This window comes from Lepidochelys kempii, chromosome 1 (assembly GCF_965140265.1).
Source record: "Lepidochelys kempii isolate rLepKem1 chromosome 1, rLepKem1.hap2, whole genome shotgun sequence".
NCBI lineage: Eukaryota > Metazoa > Chordata > Testudines > Cheloniidae > Lepidochelys > Lepidochelys kempii.
The window spans coordinates 288,498,364-288,524,967 of NC_133256.1; the positions used below are offsets into that span (position 1 = coordinate 288,498,364).

A 26,604-nucleotide genomic window follows, 5' to 3' on the forward strand; every position below is an offset into this window, starting at 1 on the left:
GGTTCTTTTTTGAACGTTGATCTGTTGACCCAGCTCCGTGAACAGGTCTACTGAGGTTTGGGTGACCCAGCAGGCCTCACTGAAGGAGCAGGCTCTGAGGAGACAATTGTCCAGATAGGGAAGTAGTTCATGATCCCCTGAGAGCATAGGTAAGCTGCCACTGTGAAGATGAGAGGCCAAAGGGGAGTACTCTGTATTGGTAATGACACTGGTCAAGGATAAATCTGAGGAATCATCTGTGGGAATAGAATCATAGAAGATTAGGGTTGGAAGAGACCTTACGAGGTCATCTAGTCCAATCCCCTGCTCAAAGCAGGACCAACCCCAACTAAATCATTCCAGCCAGGGCTTTGTCAAGCTGGGCCTTAAAAACCTCCAAGGATGGAGATTCCTTCACCTCCCTAGGTAACCCATCCCAGTGCTTCACCACCCTCCTAGTGAAATAGTGTTTCCTAATATCCAACCTAGACCTCCACCACTGCAACTTGAGACCATTGCTCCTTGTTCTGTCATCTGCCACCACTGCAAACAGCCTAGCTCCATCCTCTTTGGAAACCCCCTTCAGGTAGTTGAAGGCTGCTATCAAATCCCCCCTCACTCTTCTTTTGTGCAGACTAAATAAGCCCAGTTCCCTCAGCCTCTCCACATAAGTCATGTGCCCCAGCCCCCTAATCATTTTTGTTCCCCTTCACTGGGCTCTCTCCAATTTGTCCACATCCTTTTTGTGGTGTGGGACTCAAAACTGGACACAATACTCCAGATATGGCCTCACCAGTGCCGAACAGGGGGGAATAATCACTTCCCTCGATCTCCTGGTAATGTTGCTACTAACGCAGCCCAATATGCCATTAGCCTTCTTGGCAACAAGGGCACACGGATGACTCATATCCAGCTTCTAGTCCACTGTAATCCCCAGGTTCTTTTCTGCAGAACTGCCACTTAGCCAGTAGGTCCCCAGTCTGTAGCAGTGCATGGGATTCTTCCGTCCTAAGTGCAGGACTCTGCACTTGTCCTTGTTGAACCTCATCAGATTTCTTTTTGCCCAATCCTCCAATTTGTCTAGGTCACTCTGTATCCTATCCCTACCTTCCAGTATATCTACCTCTCCCCTAGCTTAGTGTCATCCGCGAACTTGCTGAGGGTGCAATCCATCCCATCATCCCAATCATTAATGACGATGTTGAACAAAACTGGCCCCAGGACCAACCCCTGGCGTACTCCGCTTGATGCCGACTACCATCTAGACATCAAGCCGTTGATCGCTATCCGTTGAGCCTGACAATCTAGCCAGCTTTCTGTCCACCTTATAGTCCATTCATCCAATCCATACTTCTTTAATTTGCTGGCAAGAATACTGTGGGCGACCGTAACAATAGCTTTGCCAAAGTCAAGATATATCACCTCCACTGCTTTCCCCATATCCGCCAAGCCAGTTATCTCATCATAGAAGGCTATCAGGTTGGTCAGGCATGAGTTGCCCTTGGTGAATCCATGTTGACTGTTCCTGATCACCTTCCTCTCCACCAAGTGGTTCAAATTGGATTCCTTGAGGACCTGCTCCGTGATTTTTCCAAGGGCTGAGGTGAGGCTGACTGGTTTGTAGTTCCCCAGATTCTCCTTCTTCCCTTTTTTAAAGATGAGTACTATATTTGCCTTTTTCCAATCATCTGGGACCTCCCCAGATCATCATGAGTTTTCAGAGATAATGGCCAATGGCTCAGCAATCACATTGGCCAACTCCCTCGGGACCCTTGGATGCATTAGATTCGGACTCATGGACTTGTGCATGTCCAGCTTTTCTAAACAGTCCTTAACCTGTTCTTTCATCACTGAGGGCTGCTCACCTCCTCCCCATACTGTGCTGCCCAGTGCAGCAGTCTGGGATCAATATGTGGATAAAAGCATCCTGTAGAGGGTCAAGGACCTGTTCTAGTGATGGAATAATTGCTGCTAGTGTGAACATCTTGAATTCTGAGCTTTGACAAATTTGTTCAGAGCTCTGAGGTCCAGTATGGGTCTTCAACCTCCCTTCTTCTTGGGTATCAGGAAATAAGAGTAAAAGCCTTTGCCTCACAGATGCTAAGGTACAGGTTCTATGGCTCCTAGATGAAGGTGGTGATCTATTTCTTGTTATAATAAACTCTTGTAAGAAGGGTCCCTAAAGAAGTATGGGGAAGGGATTGGGGTGGCGGGGAGGTAAAGTGGATGGAGCACTCATTGCAGATGATTTCCAGGACCCATCGGTCTGATGTTATTGTAACATTCCGTACCTTGGGGGAGCGTAACCCCCATATTCCTCATGTATACATAATTATGATCTTGCACATAAAGCAGGTCATGTGAGGTATCAGGGGTAAGGTTATGATCTGCTGAAAGTCATTTTTCTATCCATATATGTATAACCTTAATGTATATGAAGTTATGAGAATTGTGTTGCATGGTTGTCACTAAAACATGCTGTAAATTGGGGAATCAGCCAGACATTAGCTCCCCAGAGACAACAGCAAGGAAAGTAACCAACACCTGGGCAGAGTGTCAAACAACCCATCAACAGCCATTAACCAGCAAGGGAGCTACAACTCAATGACTCACCTGCATGAGGCCACACCAGGGGAATTGCTCAGCCTTGCCTGGAGACTCAGTAATGCCCACCAGACATGCCTGGACTTGTGTGTTCCCCAAGCACATGGGACTGAGGGTATATAACAGAACAGAGCAGGCCCATGCTTGGCCTTTTCTCCTGCCCCCACCTATGCTGCAAGCAACAAGAATACTGAAGACTTGAGACTCCAACGGAGGAGACTGGCCCAGGTTTCAAGGGTGAAATCTGTATACTATGAACTGCAATATCCAGTGAGGTGAGAAAAACTGCTAGATGTTGCCCAGTCTAATAGGGTTGAGAGTTTAGACTGGATGCTTATATATATTTTATTTTATTTTGGTAACTAATTCTGACTTTTTGCCTATCACTTAAAATCTATCTTTGTAGTCAAATGTATTTTACTGTTTATCTTTACCAGTGAATTTGTATGAAGTGTGGCAAAACTGCCCAGGTTGGAGAAGGCTGGCATATATCCACTTTCCATTGATGAAGTGGTGAACCAATTAATAAATTTGCACTGCTCGTCTTGAGCAGTGCAAGACAATATATTCCTGAGGTACAGTGCTGGGAGCTGAGGGAATCTGGCTGGTGCCTTTCCCTGTGGGATTCATGAGTGGCTCTGGGAGCACTCATGCAATCTAGCTGGGTGTGGGTCTCCACTTGTGGTTGTGCTGTGATCACAGTGCCTACAGGGGTTTGCTGCTGGTCACTAGCCAGGCATTGAGAGAGACTGCCCAGACTGGAGAGAGTTCAGGGGGCACAGCACTCCCACAGTCCCAGGCTGCGCCCCAAGGGTCCTGTCACAGTTATACATTCACAGTTGTGGCAGAATGCGGCATGGTGGTACCCAAATGGGGGTGATGGGTTGGTCTGCTGCAGTTGGCGTTGAGGGGAGTGGTCTGTCAACGCCTCGACCACCACATAAAACCTGATGTTTTGAGGTAGATGGTTGTGATGCAGAAGGCTGTGGGCCAGGTTCAGAAAACCTGGATTTTTTTTCCCTCAGGCTCACAGAAACGTTGAGTTGGAAAATGCAAAGTGCAGGATTTATGTTAAGGTTGTGGATAAAACTTTGACCACGGGTATAAATCTTTAATGAGTGGAGAGTGGCCCTGGAGTTTTTAAGCATATGAAGGGACTAGTCAGTCTTCTTGGCAAACAATTTGATGCCTTCGAAGGGAAGGTCTTCTACAGTAATCTGTGCTTCCCTAGGGAAGTCAGACAGGTGTAACCAGGACGCTCACCACAGACCAACACCACTGTAGAGATAGACTGGGTTGCTGTGTTGGCTGCACCAAGTGCTGACTGGAGCACTGTCTTGGCCACTAGTTGCCCCTCATTGACAATGGCCTGGAACTGGTCACGGATCATGGTGCGAATATGTGAGCTGATCAATAGAAGTGTTCAGCTTTGTGTAGCTGTTGTAGTCATACTTTGCTGTTAAAGTTTGATGGTTTGCAATTCTAAACAGCAATGTGGCAGAGAAATAGGCCCTTCTCCCGAAGAGGTTGAGGCATTTCCAATCCCTATAATCGGAAGTGGATCTCACTTGGTGTCGGCAGCCCCGGAAGTTTACGGCATCCACAACAACAGAATGGGGGAGGCGGGGGGAGGAATGAGAAAAAAGAAATTCCATCTCTCTATCTGGGACATATTTTTTATTGGCACGCAACAGATGGGCGTGACCAATGCTTGGCTTTGCTATATAATCTTGACCAGATCCAGAAGGGCCTCGTTGATGGGGAGGGCTATTCTGGAGGATGAGGAGGAGTGCAAGACATCCAGGAGCTTATGATGGGTACCTTATCTCCTCTAAGGGTATCTGCAGTGTCTGCTACCCTTTTAGCCAAGCCTGAAATCATCAGCTAAGGATGGTGGAGGGGCATTACTGCCTCGTCTGGGGAGAAGGAAGAGTCCTTGGCATGACTTCCTCCTCGATTCTGCCCTCCTGTTCCTCCATGATCTTCTCTGGAGGTTCTGGATGCCATGGCTAATTGACAGCGTCTCAAGGGCTCACAGTGATTCATGTTGGATGCCTGAGAGGCGTGAAGTCTATATACTGCCCAGGAATCCCAGTGCAGCAGGCAAAGGGTATGACTGGGGAGCCCCAGATTGACAGCAGGCACAATAAGGGAGGAGTGGTGAGAGACGACCTCCTCTGCCTCACTATCTGAGTCACCACTAGAGAGTGAAGGTGTGTGATACGGTGCCGGTGAAGATTCCCACGTCCAGAGACGAATACCACAATACTGGAGCCCCAGTACCAAGCAAGGGAGACTCTGGTATACAAGATACCATGAGTTCTCTTGAGTGCTGCAAGTCTTGCAGTGCCAGTGGTGGTTGTCAGGCGGTCGGTGCGGAGGGAATCAGGGATCTTGGCTGTGCTGAGCACTCCGAAGCTGAGTGGCTCACTGGTGATGGTGTTGATGGTACTGCTCGTACCAGCAGCATCTTCTTAGTGGTGGTGTGGCCTCTTTGTCCTTGTCTTATCTACTGGTACCTATGCCCATCAGGTCTTTATGAGCATCAATGGTACCTGCTGTTCCTGACCCTCGTGAGCTATAGGTACCATGTTTAGACTGTCTCAGTATCAATGATACCGAGTGTGTGCTAGTGATCTTTTTCAGCTGGCTCAGGGCTCACAGCTCTCTTTTTAGAAGCCTATGTGAGGGGTCCACGGTTGTTTTCGTAGACCCTTAGCCCCTAGATGCCGAGGGCTGTGGGGAAGATTTGTGTCGTCCGAGTGACTCCTGGCTCGGGTCCAGGGAAGACTGAAGAGCTGCCTCTGTTGGGATAAGTTTTTGTCTCAGTTCCCTGTCCTTCCAAGACCTCAGCTTGAGTTGTTGGCAGAGACCACACTTGTAAGGAATGTGGCCTTCCCCGAGGCAGCAGATACAGCAAGAATATTTATCTGCTACAGCAGTGGTTCCCAAACTGGGGTTCATGAACCCCTGAGGGTTCGCAAAATGTTACAAGGGGTTCCCGGGAAAAAATTCCCTAAGGGTGGACAGAGCTGTCCCTACGGACCCCAGGGCAGCACGGGGCCAGCAGTCCAGAGCCCCTGGACTTCCAAGAGCTAAGCAGATCAAGACAAGTATATCTATCACACTGAGAAGATTTAAACATCAAGACTCCTTATAAGAAATGGAAAGAGAGGTGGGTATTTTTTGCTGTTTTTAAAATTAAATAGGCAGCTAGTATTGTTGTAAAATTATGATGAAGAACAAATTTAATCTGTGTTGTAATGTGCGTTGTTTGCCTGGACTGCTCAAGACCTGAATGCTTGTGGAGGAGTAACTCTTTGAGTGGGCTTCTTAAATACCGTCATGCTGTTTCACATCTGATACTCCCTGATAAAACCTAGGAGCCTTGTCTTACAACAGGCTTATTCAAAGTGATACAAGCTACAAAAGTGAGATCTTAGAAGCATGTTGTCATTTTCATAATGTAATACAAATACTGTAATGATAAATAATAATTAATAATAAATAGTGTGTAATAAGCATGTCATAAAAACAAATTTTATATTTCCAAGATCACTGCTTTTATAATTTATACTTGGGTAAAGGGCGAAAATTGCTGGAAATACTCATTTTTAGGAGGGGGTTCACGAGACTTGACATTTTAGTGAAAAGGGTTCACAGATTGTCAAAGTTTGGGAACCATTGTGCTACAGGGATGGCCTCCTTGCATGAGAGGCACTCCTTGAAGCCCAGTGAGCTAGGCACGCTCTGCGCTTGCGGGGAGGTGGGGCCAGACAAAGGAGAACAAAGTCTTTTTTTTTTTTCTTTTTAAAAAGAATAAAGAGAATCTACAACTTAGAGAAAATGGGGAATAATTAGCTATTGAAATGCTAAAGGAGAGAGACAGACAGAATGATAACCATCCACAATTGAACTGCTAATGTCTGTCTCTCTAGCCAGGGGCGGTTGAGAAGGAACTGAGGGGGCATCACCCCTGTGCGCTGGTTAGCCTTGTGGTGGGGCACGAGGAGGGGACAGCACATGTGCGGGCCGAATGGACATCAAAAGTTCTCTGATCAGTAGCGTAGGGACGCAAGCACACCTACAGTGGAGCACCCATAGGGACACTACTCGAAGAAGAACCATAGTTCAGTTTATATATAAAACAAACAGAATGGCAATATTATTGTACTTCCCATTTTGGATTTTTAGTGAGTATAGTACTGAAAAAAGTGATGGATTAAGAATACTGACTTGAGCTATGTAGGTGGGTGTTGTGCAAGCCTATTCATACAACTCAGCCACTGCACCACAGTTCTGACCCAAACCACTTCTCCTATCCCATTCCTGAGGCGTCTCTTGAGCATATTCCATTCTTGGGGCTTTTCTTGCTAAATAAACCTAACCGTGCCAAACTTAGATAATGTATTCACACTGTTGGTATCAGGATGAGACAACCAGACTCATTTTCACTAGTAAAGCAAGAAATAAAACTTTTCTGTACTCTAACATGGTTGTTAAATACACACTATTTCAGGAGCATAAGCAAAAGTCTCTTCTGATTTGTTCACTGCACAAGACTGCAGCAAGACCAGCTTTTGCAGAATATTTAGGTTGCTTCACTCAATATAAAATTGCACAATGAGTTTCAGTCCTGAGCAGGCTATTTCAGCTTTTCTGTTTTTAAGAAAAACAGCACGCAAGATGTTATGCTGATGAATGATGCTTACTTGAAAGAGCAACTTAATGTCTGACAACGTAATTTCCTCCCAGGCCAAGCAATCTGAATTTAATTACATTTCTGACCAAAAAAATAAAATAAAAAAAAAAATGTAAAACCCTGAGCCAATGTACACTTTGCAGTTTACACTGTAATCTAATTAAGCACCCTGATCTCCAAGTCCACATGTCGCAAAAACTCATGACGTATGTGTGTGGGTGTGCGTGCACGTGTGTGTGTATGTATTTAGGTTTCAGAGTAGCAACCGTGTTAGTCTGAATCAGCAAAAAGAACGAGGAGTACTTGTGGCACCTTCGAGACTAACAAATTTATTTGAGCATAAGCTTTCGTGGGCTAAAACCCACTTCATCGGATGCATGCAGTGGAAAATACAGCAGGAAGATAGATATTATATATATATATACACACACACACACAGAACATGAAAAAATGGGTGTTGCCATACACACTATAAAGAGAGTGATCAATTAAGGTGAGCTATTAGCAGGAGAAAAAGGTTTGAAAAATATATAATCTTCCTGCTGCATTTTCCACTGCATGCATCCGATGAAGTGGGTTTTAGCCCATGAAAGCTTATGCTTAAATAAATTTGTTAGTCTCGAAGGTGCCACAAGTACTCCTCATTCTTTTTATGTGGATTTAGTTCACCTCTTCTAAACCAACATTGACCTACCAAACTGTTTCTAATGTCAACCTTTTTTAACTGTGTAAAATGAACACAAATATTAAAAAAAGTAAATAAAAGGAAAGAAGGGGGCCTCTGATAATTAGCTAGAACAGTACAAATTATTCTTCCAGATACAGTTGGCAGATTTGCTTACATTAATACTATTAAATTGGAAAAGCTTTTTCTTGAAATATTTCCATTACAACAGTAACTTAAGTATATCTGAAAGCTACTGTCTCTGAGCAAGACAGGAGATTTGTAAAAGGAGGAGTGATTGCTAAAATAAGTGGAAGAGAAAGAAAATAAATAATCCTTGCTGACATTAAATTTTTAGTTCCTCGGGCAAAGCCCTTTAACACACACAGATTTTTTAAATGCCACAACACAGTGCTTTCTAATTGCTTGGAACAAAAGTGGCTAATCCAGTGTGTTTTCTAGTTCACTGAGATGGTGAGTTCCTTGGTAACCTTGGAGTTAGGTTACTAAACACATGAGATGGGCAGAAAGAAGGGAATGGCTTGAGGCTTTGAGGATATAATCCAGAGCTAAATTCCCTCTAAATTGCGTGGTCACACAGCAGGCTATAAATGGCCGCACAGCAGCACCCTGGAGAGGAGAGAGGTAGAGGGTGGGTGGGGACTAGGGGATGGGAGCAAGTTAGTTGGGGCATGCAGGGCTGCCACGGGCCCCTCCCCTGTACCTCGATGCTCCTGGTGGGAGGAGAGCATGGCCCCTCCCGCGGAGCTCGCTGCTGCCAGCGAAGGGACAGCTGGGAGAGTCCTCTGGCCCCAGCCCTGGGGCAGCCTGCTGCACCCCAAACTCCTCATCCCTGGCCACACCCCAGAGTCTGCACACCCCAGCCAGAGCCCTCAGCCCCCCACCCCAACACTCTGCCCCAGCCCTGAGCCCCTCATCCCTGGCCCCACCCCAGAGCCTGCAACCACAGCCGGAGCCCTCAACCGAGCCCACCCCCCACACCAACCCTCTGCCCTAGCCCTGAGCCCCCTCCCACATGCCGAACCCCTCACACCCCATTAATTTTGTTATGTGCACTAATATGGAGGTGATTCGTCACACATCACCTCCATATTGGTGCACATAACAAAATTCATTCCTCACAAGTGGGAAAATTAGAGGGAACACTGATCCAGAGTAGTATTATTTATCCACCTTTGATAAAATACAAAAAAGATCACTCCATATTGGTGTAGATAATTGCAATAAGGTCACAAATCCGTTCAAGGCTGCTGTACCCTAGATCCTACTTCCAAGGTTTATGTACTCTTTGGCAGGGTGGTCTAGTGCCAAAATGGGGATATGTATGCCATCTATCGCCCCACCACAATTAGGGAACCTCATCCGCTATGTCCCACACATTTCCCAGATTCACTACCCTTCGTAGTCGAAGTCGATTAATGGCCCTGCACACTTGGAGCACAGCAGCTCCCGCGGTTGATTTACCTACTCCGAATTGATTCCCCACTGACCGGTAACTGTCTGGCATTGCAAGCTTCCAAATAGTGATCACCAGTTGCTTCTCCATTGTCAGAGCAGCTCTCATTTTTGTGTTGCTGAACTGCACGGCAGGGGAAAGCTCTGTACAAAGTTCCTGGAAGGTGGCCTTTCTCATTCGAAAGTTCTGCATCCACTGCTCATCATCCCATACCTGCAAAACGATGCGGTCCCACCAGTCAGTGCTTGTTTCACAGGACCAGAAACAGCACTCAACAGAGTGCAGCTGCTCTGTGACTGCCAGCAACAACTGTGAATTGTTTTTTTCAGTGGCTTGCAGCAGGGCTGCTTGCATGACATGGCTATGTTCCACGCAATGAGCCCTACTTCAGCTCTGGAAATACTGCAGGAAAAGGCACGAGGTGTTTGAGATGCTCACAAGAGTGCACAACTGAACAGGCTCCATGCTTCTGGGGTTATGGCATACGCATGGCGGTTTTAAGGCGCAAAAACCACTGGGTTATTTGCCATTGATATGAGGGAGGGCGGGCAATGCGTCATGGGATGCCAACGCAATGTGCCCATTCTCCCCTGTGACAATGTTTTGAGGCATTGCACAAACTTCCCAAAACACACTGCAGCAAGCTGCACTTTGGGATAGCTACCCACGATGCACCACTTTGAGCATCGATGCAGAAGCTGCTAGTGAGGACATACGCCATCGAGACAATGAGCATGGCGTGGCCACGCACAACAGACTTAATTAATTTGGAGGCTCGAGGTCGAATTAGATAAAGTCAACTTAATTTTGTAATGTAGACAAGCCACCATAAGTCCAGATACTGCGATGTATGGTGAACAATCTGACCAACTTTTCTACTCCTATGTAGCAAAGAGAAAATAGAACAGGCTGCTGATCAATTTTATAGTTATCACAAGTCAGGGCACTATTTAGCTCTTCATTACTTTATGAATTAGACATGTCAAAATGTTTTGTCCCAGTTCGTGAGCATTCCTCAGCATATTGTAGATATTAATCTGAGTTTACTATACCCTCCAGAGGATCCCTTTCCTGTCTTTAAATGAGGTCTAAATCTATTAAACACTCCTAAAATTTTTTAGTAGGTATTGATAAAATGTTTGATTGTTTAGTCCACATTTGAATTTTAGGCTTTTGGGGGAGGGAAGGTCCAATGAAGACTGATGTTTAGTTTTTGCTTGGGACATGCTTTAGTTGGGGGATGAGTTTTGCTGGTGACTCTTGTAGGTTAGCTGCAGACTTTAATGGGATTGTTTTTCAAAATAACTGTCAAGGGAGTGACAGATAAACAAAGGCACTGTATATTTTGCATTTCTAAACAGAAATAAATAAAGGAGTGAGACAGGAGAGAAACGGTCTCTGGAGATGCTGCACTTGCTCAAGAGAAGCACTTTCATTTTTAGAGGAACAAACATCATATCAAGTCAGGTTAACTTGCATAAGCAAATGCAACACAGTGTGCATCCTTGCATGCATTTGTGTATTCAACTGCTGCAAATATCTGTTTCAGAGGCACAGTATTTGCACCTCTCTTATTTTACAAGGTTTCCACATTCCATTCTCTGGTCTGAGTGAGGAAAATATTTACTTGACATTATATTACTGGAGTACAAATGAAGTTATACACATTTTTTTAATTCCTTCCTTTTTCCCCATTTCCCACTACTTTCACCATCACTATAATCTGTGTCTTACAAACAGTATCGCTGAGCAGTGACAAACTGCATCTTCTAAATTTTGTAAAGTTTTCTTTCAAAGCTCCGTCCCTGAACATAAGCCCTGTGGTCCAAACCTACCGTGGTTTCCATAACATAAATTCAGAAGTTGGTGAACAGGGGAAAGACTGTCCAAAAGCTGTTTCTGAAGTTGTTTACTCAGGACTCCAGACCAGACAGAAGTTCCATAAGGAAAGCCCTCTCTGCCACCACCTCCTGGTGAACAAGGGGGAGTATGGCTACAGAGATAGTTCATTTGCATAAACTTTTTACCCAGAAATCCTCCAGTGACACTTTGAAGAATGAACAGAACTGTTCACAAACTCTGAACTGGTAGGGTGGTGGGAATGAACAGAGAAAGAAGGAGGGGTAAGGTGCTCCTACGTTGTGTCAGGGATTCTGCTCTATGGTCCTACATGCAATATTCCACACTGAAGACTTTGCAAAGAGATGACACAGAGGTGACTCCGCAGTGAGAGTCAACAGGCACAGAGATGGGTTTGTGGCAAGACACAGAGGTGGCTCTTTGGTGAAGCTGCAGAAGGCGGCAGCAGCCCTGAGTGAACTCCACTGAAGGCCTCCTGTAAAGCTGAAATCGCCATAAATGTGTTAGGTGTTGGAGATTCAAGGCAGACCAGGCAGCACTCCCCCTAGAAGCTCGAGACAGGCCTGCCTGAATGCACTCTCAGACTCTGGGGACCCAGTTAAAAGACTACTGCCAGAGATACCACAGAGTGGGTGTTTTACTTTATTATTAGTGCTTATATATGTTGTAGCTGCGTTTTCCCAAGTTAATGCCGTGTCCCCTTAAATCCTTGATTTATATACAAACGCCATGCTTGTAAGCAGGGACGTATTGCCTGTTAAGGGTGTCCAGAGAAGCTTTAGCATTTTCCTCAGGTTTCTGGGTGGGGGCTCCAGTAGGTGGTGCTGGTTAGTTTTAATATTTGAACCCAGCCCTCGTTGCTGCCAATGACACATGGCAGAAGGGTTACATGAACAAAAGAGGAAAGTGCTCACTGGCATTTTGCACCAGCACTTCTGCCTCTTCTGTAGTTAAATTAGGGAAGTTCCTGCTAATGCAACACTTGAACTCTGAGTTGCAGTTCCAGGAGAACATATGGAGGAGAGGCAGGTTTCCTGATGGGGGGGAAAAAAATCGACAGAAAAACAACCAGAGGAAAAACTAAGCGGTAGCTGAAGGTTCTACAAGAGAAGTTCTCTTCGGTGATACCATCAAACTAAAGGTTGTTTTTTGGGTACTTTACTATTACCACAAAGTGTGTGCAATGATCACCTGAAATATACACATTATACAGAGTGAAAAAGGGCCGTGTACACAATTCTTATATTTTACAATCCATTCTATACAGCACATTAAAACTCTCCCCATATACCACCAGACATGCATGCCTGTCTCTCTTTTCTGTTAAATCACCTGTTCATGACAGACTCACAATTCAATTTATATGCAAGAGACTCATTGTAAAGCAATGATGCCTGATGCCCTAAGTGAAGAAAGGATTGGCCCCTCCTTCAAACACATGAATGCACTTCTGCCTTTTACTCCCACTCAGTTCAGCTGGTCTCACAATGACCCAGGAGTTCTTATCCAGGGGGGTGGCCTACTTTCTGCTCAGTGACAAAGGAGAACCAGGTGGGTAAAAACCCCACAAGCAGAATGAAGTGGTTATGGATTGGCCAGTTGATCAGGAAAAATGAAATTCCCAGTTCTATTGTGGCATTTCCTTAAGTGTAGCACGCTAGACAATTTGTAAGCTCTTGGGGGAGAGACTACTTTTATGTTTGTGCTGCACCTGTGCAATGGGTCGCTGGGCATGATCAGGACATCTGAGCACTACCATAATAATCATACAACTCTCTACACAGTCTAGGCCATCTGTAAGTATCTGCCAACATAAAGTGACGTTTTTCTCTTGATCAGAACAAATCTGACTTCACAGTGATGTGGCTACTTGTCAGCTACACTGTTTATAAACTGTAGCACAGTTCAACAGATAAGGCCACAAACAGGGAGTAAGGAGACTTGAGATTTATTCTGACTCTGTGGTTCTCACACTGTGTAACACTGGCAACTTACTCCACCTCTCTGTAACTCTGGTTCCCCACTAGTAAAATGGGGATAATGATACTTAGCTATCTGCTTTGAGATCTACAGATTAAGAATGTTATAGTAATAAAATAATAATACTTAGTATTTATAAGATTGACATTTCCCTTGATTTAAAATCCTTCTGTGTCAGATATACCTCTACAAGTCTACACAACATTAATCAGATCTAATTTACTGCCAACAGGATGATATTGATCTACAACAAGAGAATGGTCACATTGGTTGGAAATTCAGGTGGCATTTTGGAACAATCACCTAGCACAATGGGACCTCTATACAATTTATTATTAATTAATTATCATAATCATCTAAATGATACCATACCAAATGCCAAGGACATATTCTCAGCTTTGTTTTTCATGGGTTACTATTATGAATGGCAATTTTGAGAGAACAGGAAGACAAATACTACATTTTTAAAGTATTTCTTATATATATTAAAGCAAAAAATCTATTGTATTAAAATTATTTAAATATTATTTAAATCCATAATACCATGATATAAAAGTAAACCACAGTCATTTTGTCACATGAGAACATTTACGGCATGAAGCTAATTTCATGTTCTTGGAGGCAAAATTTTGCCCTTGATAAAGATACAAAATTAGCACACAAAAAAGTTTCAGACAAATTTTTTAGTCACGAGGATGAAAACTATGTGTTCTGTGCAGATGTTATAGCTATTTACATGATAAATACTAATCATCAATACAGAAATTTTACAGCACACTTTTAAATTAAATGTTCAAGTTCAAATTAATCTTCCTTTGACAATGTTTGCCTAATATTTCAGTGTTGTACAATGCTTCCAAAGTCTGAATTTACAATGAACATATTAGACTTTTTTTTTAAAAAGCTACATTCCAGACTTTATGCCAGCTTCAGAAAAAAAATATAGTCATGTCTTCTTTATTTTTCAGTATTTTCACACATGTTGCTAGGAAAGGAACAGAAGGAAATTTTCCCCTTCTTCCCCTACAGTAGATTTTTGCACTTCAAGAATAGTTTCCATTCTTCCCATCCCACCAAATACATACAACGTACGCACATGAAAGTTACTGCAATCACAGGGTAACAGAGTACCAGGTTCCAACAGCTGGGATTCTTTATTATTCAGTCAAAAGAATTCTACCCATACTGACTTACATCATAGGCATCAAAACAAGTATATTTATCTATTTCACAAGGTAGAATCTCTTTCAAAAGATATTCACCACAAACTCTCACGTGACCATTATTGTGTTTACATTACAAGGGGTAAATATAGGTCATTACAACACCATCAGTACTAGTTCTCAGTCAAAACAGGTCCAGCAGTCAAGTATTTATGAATGGCTCCTTCCCCTTTAAGGCACTGAGGCAATTATAAAAAGAAAAGGAGTACTTGTGGCACCTTAGAGACTCACAAATTTATTTGAGCATAAGCTTCCGTGAGCTACAGCTCACTTCATCAGATGCATTCAGTGGAAAATACAGTGGGGAGATTTATATACACAGAGAACATGAAACAATGGGTGTTACTATACACACTGTAACGAGAGTGATCAGGTAAGGTGAGCTATTACCAACAGGAGAGCCGGTGGAGGGAGGAGGGGGGGAGAGAGAGAAACCTTTTGTAGTGATAATCAAGGTGGGCCATTTCTAGCAGTTGACAAGAACGTCTGAGGAACAGCAGGGGGTAGGGGGAGATAAACATGGGGAAATAGATTTACTTTGTGTAATGACCCATCCACTCCCAGTCTTTATTCAAGCCTAAGTTAATTGTATCCAGTTTGCAAATTAATTCCAATCCAGCAGTCTCTCGTTCGAGTCTGTTTCTGAAGTTTTTTTGTTGAAGTATTGCCACTTTTAGGTCTGTAATAGAGTGACCAGAGAGACTGAAATGTTCTCCAACTGGTTTTTGAGGCAATTATGGAGTTGTCAGTCAGCAAACAAGAATGTCCTGTCTCCAGGGGCAGAAGCATTGTAGGCTGAGGGCTCCTGTCCTCAGCCTCCTTCAAAGACACACCAGCAAGGCCATCTCTCCTCAATACACCACCCCACAAAAAATAATTTTCTGATGTGGCACTACAGTTTTTCTAGCCTGTTTAAATGCCAGAATTTGAACAACTTTATTTTCCCCTTCCTCTGCCACAGTGGGAAATTTTTAACTATAAAGAAAGCAAAGATGGCTTCCTCCTGAAAGGTCAGCCCTGTGCCCAGAGCTGGGAAGCATGGGATCTTTTCTGAGGGTAAGCCATAAGCATCCTTACTCTGGCTCCAACTACCAATCCAGGCAGCTGTCCCTCACGTTGAGTCCAAAGGACACAACCAGACACACTTATCCATCTCAAAACGATGACTGCATAGGGAGCAAGTCAGGACTCCCCCAATCTGTTCTATTTGCTTGACAAGGAAAGAAAATACACTCCCGGTCTGTGACGCTAAGGACAAAACAGAAAAAGGGAAGCTTGGCCACCAAATTAGCCTGATGCAAACAAAAAAGTATTCAAGAAAAGTATGTATCTACGCCCCTACCAAATTTGTGCCCATGAAAAACATGCCACAGACCGTGAAATCTGGTCTTTTGTGTTCTTTTACTCTATCTATACAGATTTCACTGGGGGAGACCAGCGTTTCTCAAATTAGGGGTCCTGATCCAAAAGGGATTTGCAGGAAGGTCACCAGGTTATTTTAGGGGGGTCATGGTATTGCCACCCTTATTTCTGTGCTGCCCTCAGATCTGGGTGTCTGGAGAGCAGCAGCTGTTGGCTGGGCGCCCAGCTCTGAAGGCAGCACCCTGCCAGCAGCAGGGCAGAAGTAAGGGTGGCAATATCATACCATGCCGTCCTTACTTCTGCGCTGCTGCCTTCAGAGCTGGACAGTGGCGGCTGCTGACTGAGGGCCCAGCTCTGCAGGAAGCAGCGCAGAAGGAAGGGCGGCGATACCAGGCCATCCTTACTTCAGCGCTGCTGCTGGTGGTGGGTCTTTACCTTCAGAGCTGGGCTCCCGGCCAGCAGCCACCGCCCTCCAGCTGCCCAGCTCTGAAGGCAGCGCCCTGCCAGCAGCAGCGCAGAAGAAAGGGTAACAGTACCTCAACTCCCCTACAGTAACCTTGCCACCCCCCCCACACAACTCCTTTAGGACCCCTACAATTACAACACTTTGAAATTTCAGATTCCAATAGCTGAAATCATGAAAATTATGATTTTTAAAATCCTATGACCATGAAATTGACCAAAATAGACTGTGAATTTGGTAAGGCCCTATATATATCCCACCACTCATCTCCTCCTCATTTCTCCACAAAACAGGAAGGACTTTGATATGAAAAATGAGATGAAGAAACAAGAATGTTTCCTTCCTGCAAACTTGTTCCAGACCATTGCTTGCTGAGAAATCACAGCAGTTGGACTTCAAATAGAAAAAGAGGATGTCAAAATACTAGCAGACAAATATTTCCCTCAAGCTTCCACGAAGGAACTGAAGGTAGCCCTTAATTTAACAGTTGAAGCCATCATCATTACCACGTAGGAGCAGCCCTTCAAAAGTAGACAGATCGACAGGCAACAGACCAACTTTCCACATTTCAGGATGAAGGCACATACATCATGGTGTTAAAGGTGGGTGCTACCACATCTGTCCATGTTAAAGACACATTCATACCAGAAGTAGGGGATTTCCCAAGCATGGTGACTGACCGAATATTCAAAGCAGCTCTCTGGCATGACTACGAGATGGCATCAGTATTCCACTAAGCTTTCTATGCCTCTACCCTCTTTCTATTCCCAGCGTAGTCACTCTAAAGAAAAAGCATGGTAAATATTGCCCATCAGGAGAGAAAGAACAAAACCATACAGAATGCCAGCATCCTTGTTCATACCTTAAACATATTCATTGCAAAGGGGAATTCTTTAACGAGCATTTTCATTCCAATTAGGCAACAAGGAAGAGCAACAATTGGTAGTTATGTTCCATGCCATCTTTAAGTAGTTTTACAAAAAATACTTCAGAAAACATTTTTAAAACTACCCTGCCCTTCCATTTGGTGCCATGGGCACCAAAATGAGCATTTACCTCCCTTGAGCCATATCTGCAACTAGGAACCCCAAACACAACAATATTAATTAAAACCACAACAATATCACTCAAATACGAATCATGAATTGGGTCTTGTAAGTGCTTCACTCTTCAGATTTCACACCCTATACTGGCTGCTGCAAAGATACAGTCCAGTGTAAAAAGAAAAGGGAAAATAGTACAGGTACCTCACAATTCAAATTGAGATCACTGCTATAAATGGGAAGAAAGGAAATATGTCATTTCTGAGAGACTTCTAGGTCACTAACATTGTAAAGTTTTCATAAGTATAATAATTTCAAACCCTGCATTAAATAAATTCATGGAGTAACTAACTTAATTACAAGACTGCTCTGAAATTATATTAATATTGTTTTTCTATTTAAAATAATATTTTCCTTCTTAACTAAGATGTGTATTTTGGAGTGACTGTTTCAAGTAATAGATATTTCAGCTGCTCTCAGTATAAGAAATTACTTTTACAATTTAAGGGCATACTATTTTATAACTTCAACAAACAAAAACCCGGGTAGAAGTAGCTTAACAAGTAGCAGTCTGCTTTCACCATCCCCATTTAGAGAAAACAGTTCTGTTTGCTGCTTTGTGTGTTTTGTCTTGTTAGATACACATGAATCTGTTATACTGACTTTCGCTTTTTTCCCTGTAACACATTAAAATTCTCGAAAAAGGTAAGTTGAGAGAGATTGCCTGTTGGTAAACCTACTATAGAGAAGTCTGCAGGCTGGTCTGGCATGCATTGTGTACATGCATCTGTCATGAAAATTTCACAACAAATCACCTGCTTCTTGACATACAGGCTGCACAAAATTCAAATTCTCATGAAATGTCTCTGTCCACGAGGAAGAAAAAATTTTTTTTAAAGGTAATGATAATTACCAAGATCTCCCTCCCCCCTCTGCTTGCTTTACTTTTTATCATGATTTTTTTTTTTTAAAAAGATGGATCAGTTAAAACCTATGGCAAAATAATGGCTTCCTGGTGATCACCTCAAAGTAAAAAGAAGAAAGTAAAAGAAGATATGAACCAATGAAGAGAATGAATTAAAGGCATCAGTGATAACAATGCTATTCTTAGGTGGTGAGAAAACTCAGATCCTTTTCAAGATTGGCCTGCCTCAGTCTCATTAAAATTGAAGCCAAACTGATAAATTAGTCTGATGAGTATAACATGAATACAGTGTATTCAGCATGACATTGTAAATCTGAACATACCTGAATTGGAGTCAAACTTTGTTTCTGACCTGCAAAGGGAAGCAAAAAGAATTTACATTATAAGAACTGCTTTTAATCATGGAAACTAGTTGACAAGAGGAAAAAACTACTGTATTTAAGAAGTAGGCATAACTCTGTGTTTTAATAATTCACGCATGCAAATCAATTTTAATCCCAAATGCTGCTTTTCATGTTTAATACTTTTATTGGATTTGCACAATGTACAGATATAAAGAAGAGAAATTTTAAAAGAAAAATAAAACGCACAAGGGAAACCAAACACAGGATGTAAATATAAAAACAGGATTAAGTTATATAACTATGAATTACAGCACATACTTGTAGTTATGAAATACATATTGTTCTAATTCATTTTAATTTTCAAAAAGTCATTAACAGGATTCCATATATTCATGAACGTTTCTAATCTATTTTTGAACCAGATACTATTTCATTAATATCATACGTATTGTATACAACGATCAGTATTTAGTTGGACAACATCTTATGAGGGATTTGTGTGTCTTTAATTTATTCATTCTGCAAATAGAAAAAAATAGTTCTGTTCTCTTTAAACACAAGTTCAATGAATTTTGATGTCTTAGCAAAGATAATGATGTGTGCTAGATGCACAATTATCCTCCTTGTTGTGTACTACAGATTTTCACTCTCTAACAAGGAGTATTGTCTTCTAAGTGCTTAGCACATAGCAAATGAACCTAATAACCTGTACATTTAATAAGAAGGAGAAATAGTCTAGCCCTTGTGGGAACATTATGTTTCAGATATAGGTTAATAATAGTTGTAAATTCAGAAGCCTTTGAAGCTCTCAGTTCAGCTGTGGGAAAACTTAAGTTGGGTAATTATTCTCAAGATGCTGCTGATGTGCTGTCAAGCAGAATTAACCCTACCACTGGGTCTATCTGAACAAGCGGCTATAAGACAGCATTGTCTATATCTATCTCTCAAACCAATTAGCGGGCATGCTCCAGTCAGATGTATATCGTTCAATCAGTTGTATATATGCTCACAGCTGCCACAGCAAGATACAAGAACTGACCAGCAGGAGTCCTGTTAGAGGAAGTTAACTGGCAGAAAGACTTTTTGGGGAAATGCATTTAATCAAGAGAGAAATAAAACATTTGGCTCTTTGAATCTGTGACAGGATGCTGGGATGGCTTTGGAAGTTACAACCTTGCTTTGTGAAAAATAACTAAAGTATAGGAACAAAATATAGATAGACAGACTTTGACATGTCTAAAAACAATGTCAAGATAATCGTAAGGTGAGAACCTATAAGTGTAAATTAATGTTAATCCTCTACGTTCAAGATAATTGGACAAACGTACACAATGTTTATGGAAGTATAGGGGGAAAGCAAGAGAAAGGGAGGGGGTGAGTTAATCAAAAAGGAAACTAGAAATGTACCAGCCTCCCTTTTCCCTTCCCACTTCTCCCCATTTTCTCCCTCTTGCGCAGTTTAAATGAAAACCTCACTCAAAGGATGGAGTGGAGAAGAAAATACAATGATATTTTCTGATACTTACAGCAGAAACACATTCTTATTCATTTTTATCAAGAGCTAACAGAAGCATTAAACAAAGAAAACATGTAATTCATAAACATTCAAAATCAACACAATGGGAAAAGCTGTACAGTTAACACTCTATTTTAGTTCCTTTTTCAAACTGGCGTGGAAGGGCCTGCTCTTGCAAACATTTATGCATGTGACTTACAATGGGTATTCCCACAGAATTTCTTTTCATACAAAAGAAAAAAAATACAGAGCAATTCCAAACAAAGAGATTCAGTATATTTTGCTTAAATACTCTCACCAAGTTGCACTGTATCTATTTATGCAGTTTGGTCATACCCATCACCATGTTATTTGAACACCTCAGATGCCTAGACTTACTGAGCATCAATACAATTAATATGAATATGGGATCCAAGATAATAGCAAGGCTTTTCTATGGCTGGCAGGTGCTAGAATCACTATGTGCCCCATACATGGCATATTTTCCAAATAGAGGTGACAGGGCAACTTCTCTTCTTAAAGAGGGCCAGGATCCCAAAAGGCCATAGTGGGACAGCTTCACTGAAGTTCTCTGGTTTCCCACCAGTTTAATTTGGGCAAATTTTGTAGACTGAGGAAATGCGTTCCAAAACCATTTTTATCAAAAACAGACAATCACTTTTCGCTCTCATCAACACCACCTAGACACAGTATAGATCTCGTCTCTCTTTAGCTCTATTCAGTGGTTAATTTTGTGGCAATAAACATGCTACTTCATCTGTATTTGTTCTTCTCTCGTGATTGGGCTGCTTCAGGTTTTACTTTTTTCCTTTCGTGAAACAGCTTTTACTTCATGACATTACACAGCATGGCCACTCCAGTGCTATCTTGATATGTAGTGTCATAAGCTGGAAACAGGACTAGCTTTTTGATTGGGCTGGAGACCTATTATTCACCTTGTCATGTGAAATGTAACACACCGTGAGTTGCTGCAACAACCACCAAGCCAGAAAGTGGGGGGAGGAGGGGTGTTGCCAGGGGTCACTGGGCAATGTAATGAGTACTAAAGCTCTAAATAGTCGTAAATTACAGGACAGCAAACCAGGAAACCGATCTGGGGTAAGAAATGAATAGAACTTAATGTCTAGCAGTTGCTATGAAAGCAAACAGAACACTGGGATGTTGCCATAGAAATCATTTAATAAGAGAACATTATACCACTGTAGAGAGAGCTACAGGGACCAAATCTTAGAGTACTGGGCAAAATTTAGGACACAATATTACAGAAATGGTATCGATTGAAGAATTGAAAAAGGGAAAAAAGGTCAAGAATAATGAAGTGTCTCTGACACTAAAACTAAGCAATGACTTCGAGGAAAGACTGAAAAAGCAATTCTCCAGGAATGGAAGGATTCAAATGTCAAGAAGGAAGATATTTAAGAAGATGTTTTTGTTTCGAATGGTTGAAAGAGGTACGGCTAGAATTTAGGGGTAAAATGCTGGTCCCACTGAAGGCAATAGCAAAGCTTCCAATGCCTTCAATGGAACCAGGATTTCATCTTACACCTCAAAGTCATTATATTTCTCCCTTTGCAATACAGCAGATTAACATATCAGAAACTAGGTTCATATGGCCATTAAAACTGTGAACAAGGAAACACCAATAACAGAGATGGTATCAAACAAATTCCCGGAAGTAAGTTCCAAGGACAACTTGTTCTATTAAAAATAAAAATATTCCCTATGACTTTATTACGTTAACATTTCTAAATTACATTAACTAGCAGGAAGGACTTTGTGGTTCTGTTATTTGCTCCAATCTGAGTATGCTGAAAAGCAAGATTTATGACATGGACCCACATACTCACTTTGTAAACTACTTTTAATATTGTTTCCATTGTTTGTTTTTCCTTGAGTGTAATAAGTCTATTGCTTAACTAAAACTCTTGTGATTCTCATTCTTCATCTTTTATCCCTCCTGTATATTCCCTTCTCCTTTGCCCTATGGGAATGTTCTGAAAGTAACAGCAGCATTCAGACACACAGGGAGCAGAAGATTATACTGTTGTACACAGGGCCATCCCTAGGGTGGTGCAGGGCTTGGGGTCGAAGTGACGAATCCGTCTCTTCCAAAACTGACCCATCACTTCCTGGACCGACCACGCTGGCCAATTGCACCGGCCTGCTAGGCCCCCAAAAGCGCAAAGCCCGGAGCTGTCGTCCCAATTCGCCATACCCAAGGGATGGCTCCGGTTGTTCATTGATAAAAGTGCCTTTTATCGCAAAGTGCTTTACAATCCATAAACATATAGCATGATGCTGGAATGCAGGGCAAGCAAACAAAACTACTAACACAGAAAAACAAAAAATAGTGAAACTGGAGTATTGGGAAATGTTAGCTAAGGACATTCAGACAAACCCTTTACTCTTACAGAAGGTGCCATGAGATCTATAAATATCCACAGGGAGTGGAGAAAGCCTCTTTTGAGGGTCAAACACAATAAATTGCATGTTAGTCACCTCATCTACTTTGGAAAGATGAAAGGCAAATCAACCTTGAGAGGAACTAAACCTGCGGTTCCAGGACACCTAGGTGATTTAAACCTGATGTTTTGACCCTGAAGCCTCTCTCCCAACAAAACTGAGCAGTGAGAATCACAAAATGATTCTGAAGAAGAGCTCTCTGGAGCTCAAAACCAAGTCTCTCTCACCAACAGAAGTTGGTCCACTAAAAGATATTACCTCACCTACCTCGTCTCTCTCAAAGTGTTTCTATGCTGTTGACTGTCATATATTCTTCCAGTATATAACTGAAATGTAACAACAACTGGCCTGTGGCACATATTGCAGATGGACCAGTAGTGGCACAAATACAACTGTGAATATCTGGCATATGAGCATTGATGTGCCATTTGTCAGTGGAGCAGGTTTTTTTGGGATGCGGGGGGGCATTGCCCACAGGTCTTTAATAGAGAATTCCACTAATCTTCTGCAGCAGCTCAACATTAGCACCATTACTAATTTTTCTTCCTCTGTCCTTCCCTGTCTGAGTCTCTATCAGATTCTTTAGCCTTCTTCACAACTGAGTGAGAGATTTGTTTTACTTGGAATTAAATGAACACAGGGAACAGATACTATAAAGCTCACTGCCTCCTTGAATAGCATCTGCTGCAGCCTCCTTAGTTCCTATCTTTACAACAGCTCTTTTCCTTGTAATAGTTACAAGAGGGAGGGAGAGAGCATTGACCCCTTTCAGTTTGTCAGTACTTTTTCCTCGGACTCATATTTTATATGGATACCAGGCTATCTTTTTGCTTTCCCCAATAATACCAGGTATAGCTTTGGCTGGAGAAATATTAGCAATTTCATACCACTCAAAACGGAGCTTTGGTTGATCAAGAAGTTGGAAGTTTGGAGTTGGAAACATAAATAGTAACTATGGGCCAGCTTTCTTCACTTATTACTTTCTACTTTTTCATAGGGTTGTGTGAATAAACTTTGCTCCAGACTGTCTATGGCCGTGGAGACACAGATGTAAAACATGCATACAAGCAGTCTGACAAATTGTAGTCAAACTGATGTCCTGATCACTGCTGGCAGAATGAAATAAAATCTCTAATCATTCTTCCCATTTTCTCCCAAATACAGATAATACTAAGATAAGTAATATTATCAGCAGCCTCATCCTCTTTCCAAGCATAGACAGTGTCTCAACCAAAAATGCTCACAAAACCCTATTTATGCACCAAGCCCCAACCAACAAGACAAGTTTCCAAAAAGAAAGAAGGAAAAAAAAATCATGGATTGAAAACTAATACCTGGTGTAATTATCCATCAAGGGATTTATACAACCCCATTACTGTGGTATCTAAGCACCTTCCAAGTATTTAAAAAAGAAAAAAAAAATCTCTTCCCTTCTCAGCCTGTAAGAGAAACAGCTTCACTAACTGTATGTAGGATGTTATTGTGTGTGTTTGTGTTCAACTGCTGAACTGAAAAGAACAGTTTTAACTCAACTGTGGTCAACAGAGTGACTCCAGAATGATTTCCCCGCAATGTTTATATTAATGTTATTGTAGACAACATATGTGAATTTTCTGCAGCTTGTTATGTAGTTCAATACCTATTCACTGTGCCCAATTATCTGTCAGGCTAGATACAGTAAATATGACTAAACTTAACATAGAGTAACCAGGACTGACTGAAGAGTCTAGTTCTTCCAGTCAGGGCTGATGTGTAGTCAATCCAAGATGGCATGCATTTTAAAACACAGGAAACAGGATACAAACTTGACATTTCTAAGCATGTAAAGCTAAATTTTGCCCTCAGACACACATGAAACTCCCACTGAAGTCCATGGGTACTACACATGGGTAACTCAGGACAGAATGTGGTCATTAGTATCCATAGAAATCTTGGCATTTATTACACCTTACCCTTAAACATTTTAAATAGGGGCTTGCACCTCAGTAGTGACTGATAATGGTGAAACTAAACAATTTCAGAAGTTTCATTGGATGACTTCTGAAATATTAATCAACTCGTATTGGGGGTGAGGGAGGAGGAAGAGTGTCTCTCTTCTCTTACTTTGTCCTTTATGGTGCTTCGCATTCTTCTACCACCTTCTTCCAGCTCCAGGCATATCCTTCCCATTCTGGAAGTCCTACCCTCTCCAAATTCCTCTACCCAACAGACTATACGATTCCCGAATTCCCTGTATCCTCCCCAGAAAACACTCTACTGTTGGTGATGTTCCATCAAGGGAATGTACAAAGGGAGAAGTCTCAGATTTAGTGCTCTCCTAGATTGTGGCTGACGTTCTAATTATATGTGCTCCTGGACTAGCCGAGGATGTCTTAGCATCCATGAAATTTATAGGCAGCAGCCAGCCTGGTAGAGTTTGCCAGAGTTACAGAAAAACAATTGTTAAAGTTGGTCTTGGTATATGGCTCGTCAGGAATCAGAGAAAAGTGGACATCTACTGTTAGTTTTCTAAACTGGTTCGCCCATCCCTAAGACAGATATGAAAATGTTACAGGAATTGGATATTTGCATGTCTATTAGCAAACATACATATACTTGTTGCTCACATTTTAAAGGTATCTAAACTAATACTTATGAGGTTTGCCAAGAGGTTGGCAAATTAAGAATTTAAAGTTACCCATGCACTTATTACAAAATCTACATATTTGTATTTACTCTAGTTACTGGAGCTCCTATAAGCCACTCTTGTCAAACAAAAACAGTGAATCAAGCCTTTTCCCATTAGCTCTGTAGCTACATCCAAGGGAGACAGTACTCACATGCTAGAGATCAAGGCTGGGAATAGGGGGGCTGAAGCAGCTGCCGGCATCAATAAGATTTGCTCAGCCTGTTCACTAATCAGTAGAGTTGTGTAATTCTTTCATTAAGGCGCTATTGAGGACTTGTAGAATAAACTGTTCTTCCAACTTGCCACAAAAGACATAGATGGCATGTGAAAACTCCAGGAATGGCATGCTGTGCAGCTGCTCACTGACTCCTGTAAACTGGATAAAGCGCAGGCTTATGGCCAGGGCTGGCTCCAGGCACCAGCTTTCCAAGCAGCTGCTTGGGGTGGCAATGAGAATGGGGCAGCAGTCCATGTCCCGGGGCAGCAATTTGGCGGCAGCTCGGCTGCTGTTGCGGTGGCGGCAATTCGGCGGCGACTGCTTGGGGCAGCAAAATAGGTAGAGCCGCCCCTGCTTGTGGCAAAGGGTTCATTTGCTAGTGTCAAGTGCTAGTGAACTGAGTCACAGCACCAACTGTGCGACTGTATTTCAACTGTACCTTTTTTGCACAAATATTCCCATTTGGTACATTTCCTAGAAGCGTTCAGTGCAATACCACTCTATGCTACCAGAAAATTCAAGGCATTCCTCATCTCTTTCGGAACCAAACTCAGTCACTGATGGAATTCACATTGAGTACCACACAGAAAATTGACCTAACACTAATTCCCCATACACACTAAATCCACTATCTAGCAATATAGGTTTTTGGAGTTGGAAAAAAATTCAAATTTAGAGTCTTTTCTTCTCTTTTTTCTGGTCCACACTGTCCTTGCTCCCCTTACTTTTACCTGGAAGCCCATTCAGGGGCTGCACAATTCCTGCTGATGAAAGCACAACTGATTCCACCTGCAGGCTTCTCTGTAACTGAATTCCAACAAGTAGCTCAAAATTCCAAACCAGCTTTCTTGACATTTAGAAAACCTCCTTTAAAATTTTATGATGGTTTTAGAGTTCTTCCCTTTCCTTTCCCAATAAGGTTACACTATCAAATCAAGATATTTTTATAATTTACTGTGGGGTAAATAACTCATTACTTTGTGAAGACCAAGACAGTGGCTATGTTGACTAGTGTCTTTGACGACTCACTAAGACCATTTTCTTTTCTCCAGCAGTCCCTTCATGTATCAGCCTCTTCAGGATTCTTTTATCTTGTTGATAGAGAACATTTCCT

The 26,604-nt window shown here is 42.2% G+C and overlaps 1 protein-coding gene across 5 annotated transcripts in view; it reads right to left on the reverse strand.

Annotated features, from left to right (window-relative positions):
- The window catches only part of MSRB3 (methionine sulfoxide reductase B3), a 147,286-nt gene that overhangs the window by 50,160 nt on the left and 70,522 nt on the right, over positions 1-26,604 (reverse strand). For all 5 annotated transcript variants that reach the window (XM_073327875.1, XM_073327879.1, XM_073327878.1 and 2 more), the window contains one exon: positions 18,606-18,634. In XM_073327875.1, the coding sequence (XP_073183976.1) occupies positions 18,606-18,634 (29 nt within the window). The remainder of the gene's footprint in view (positions 1-18,605; positions 18,635-26,604) is intronic.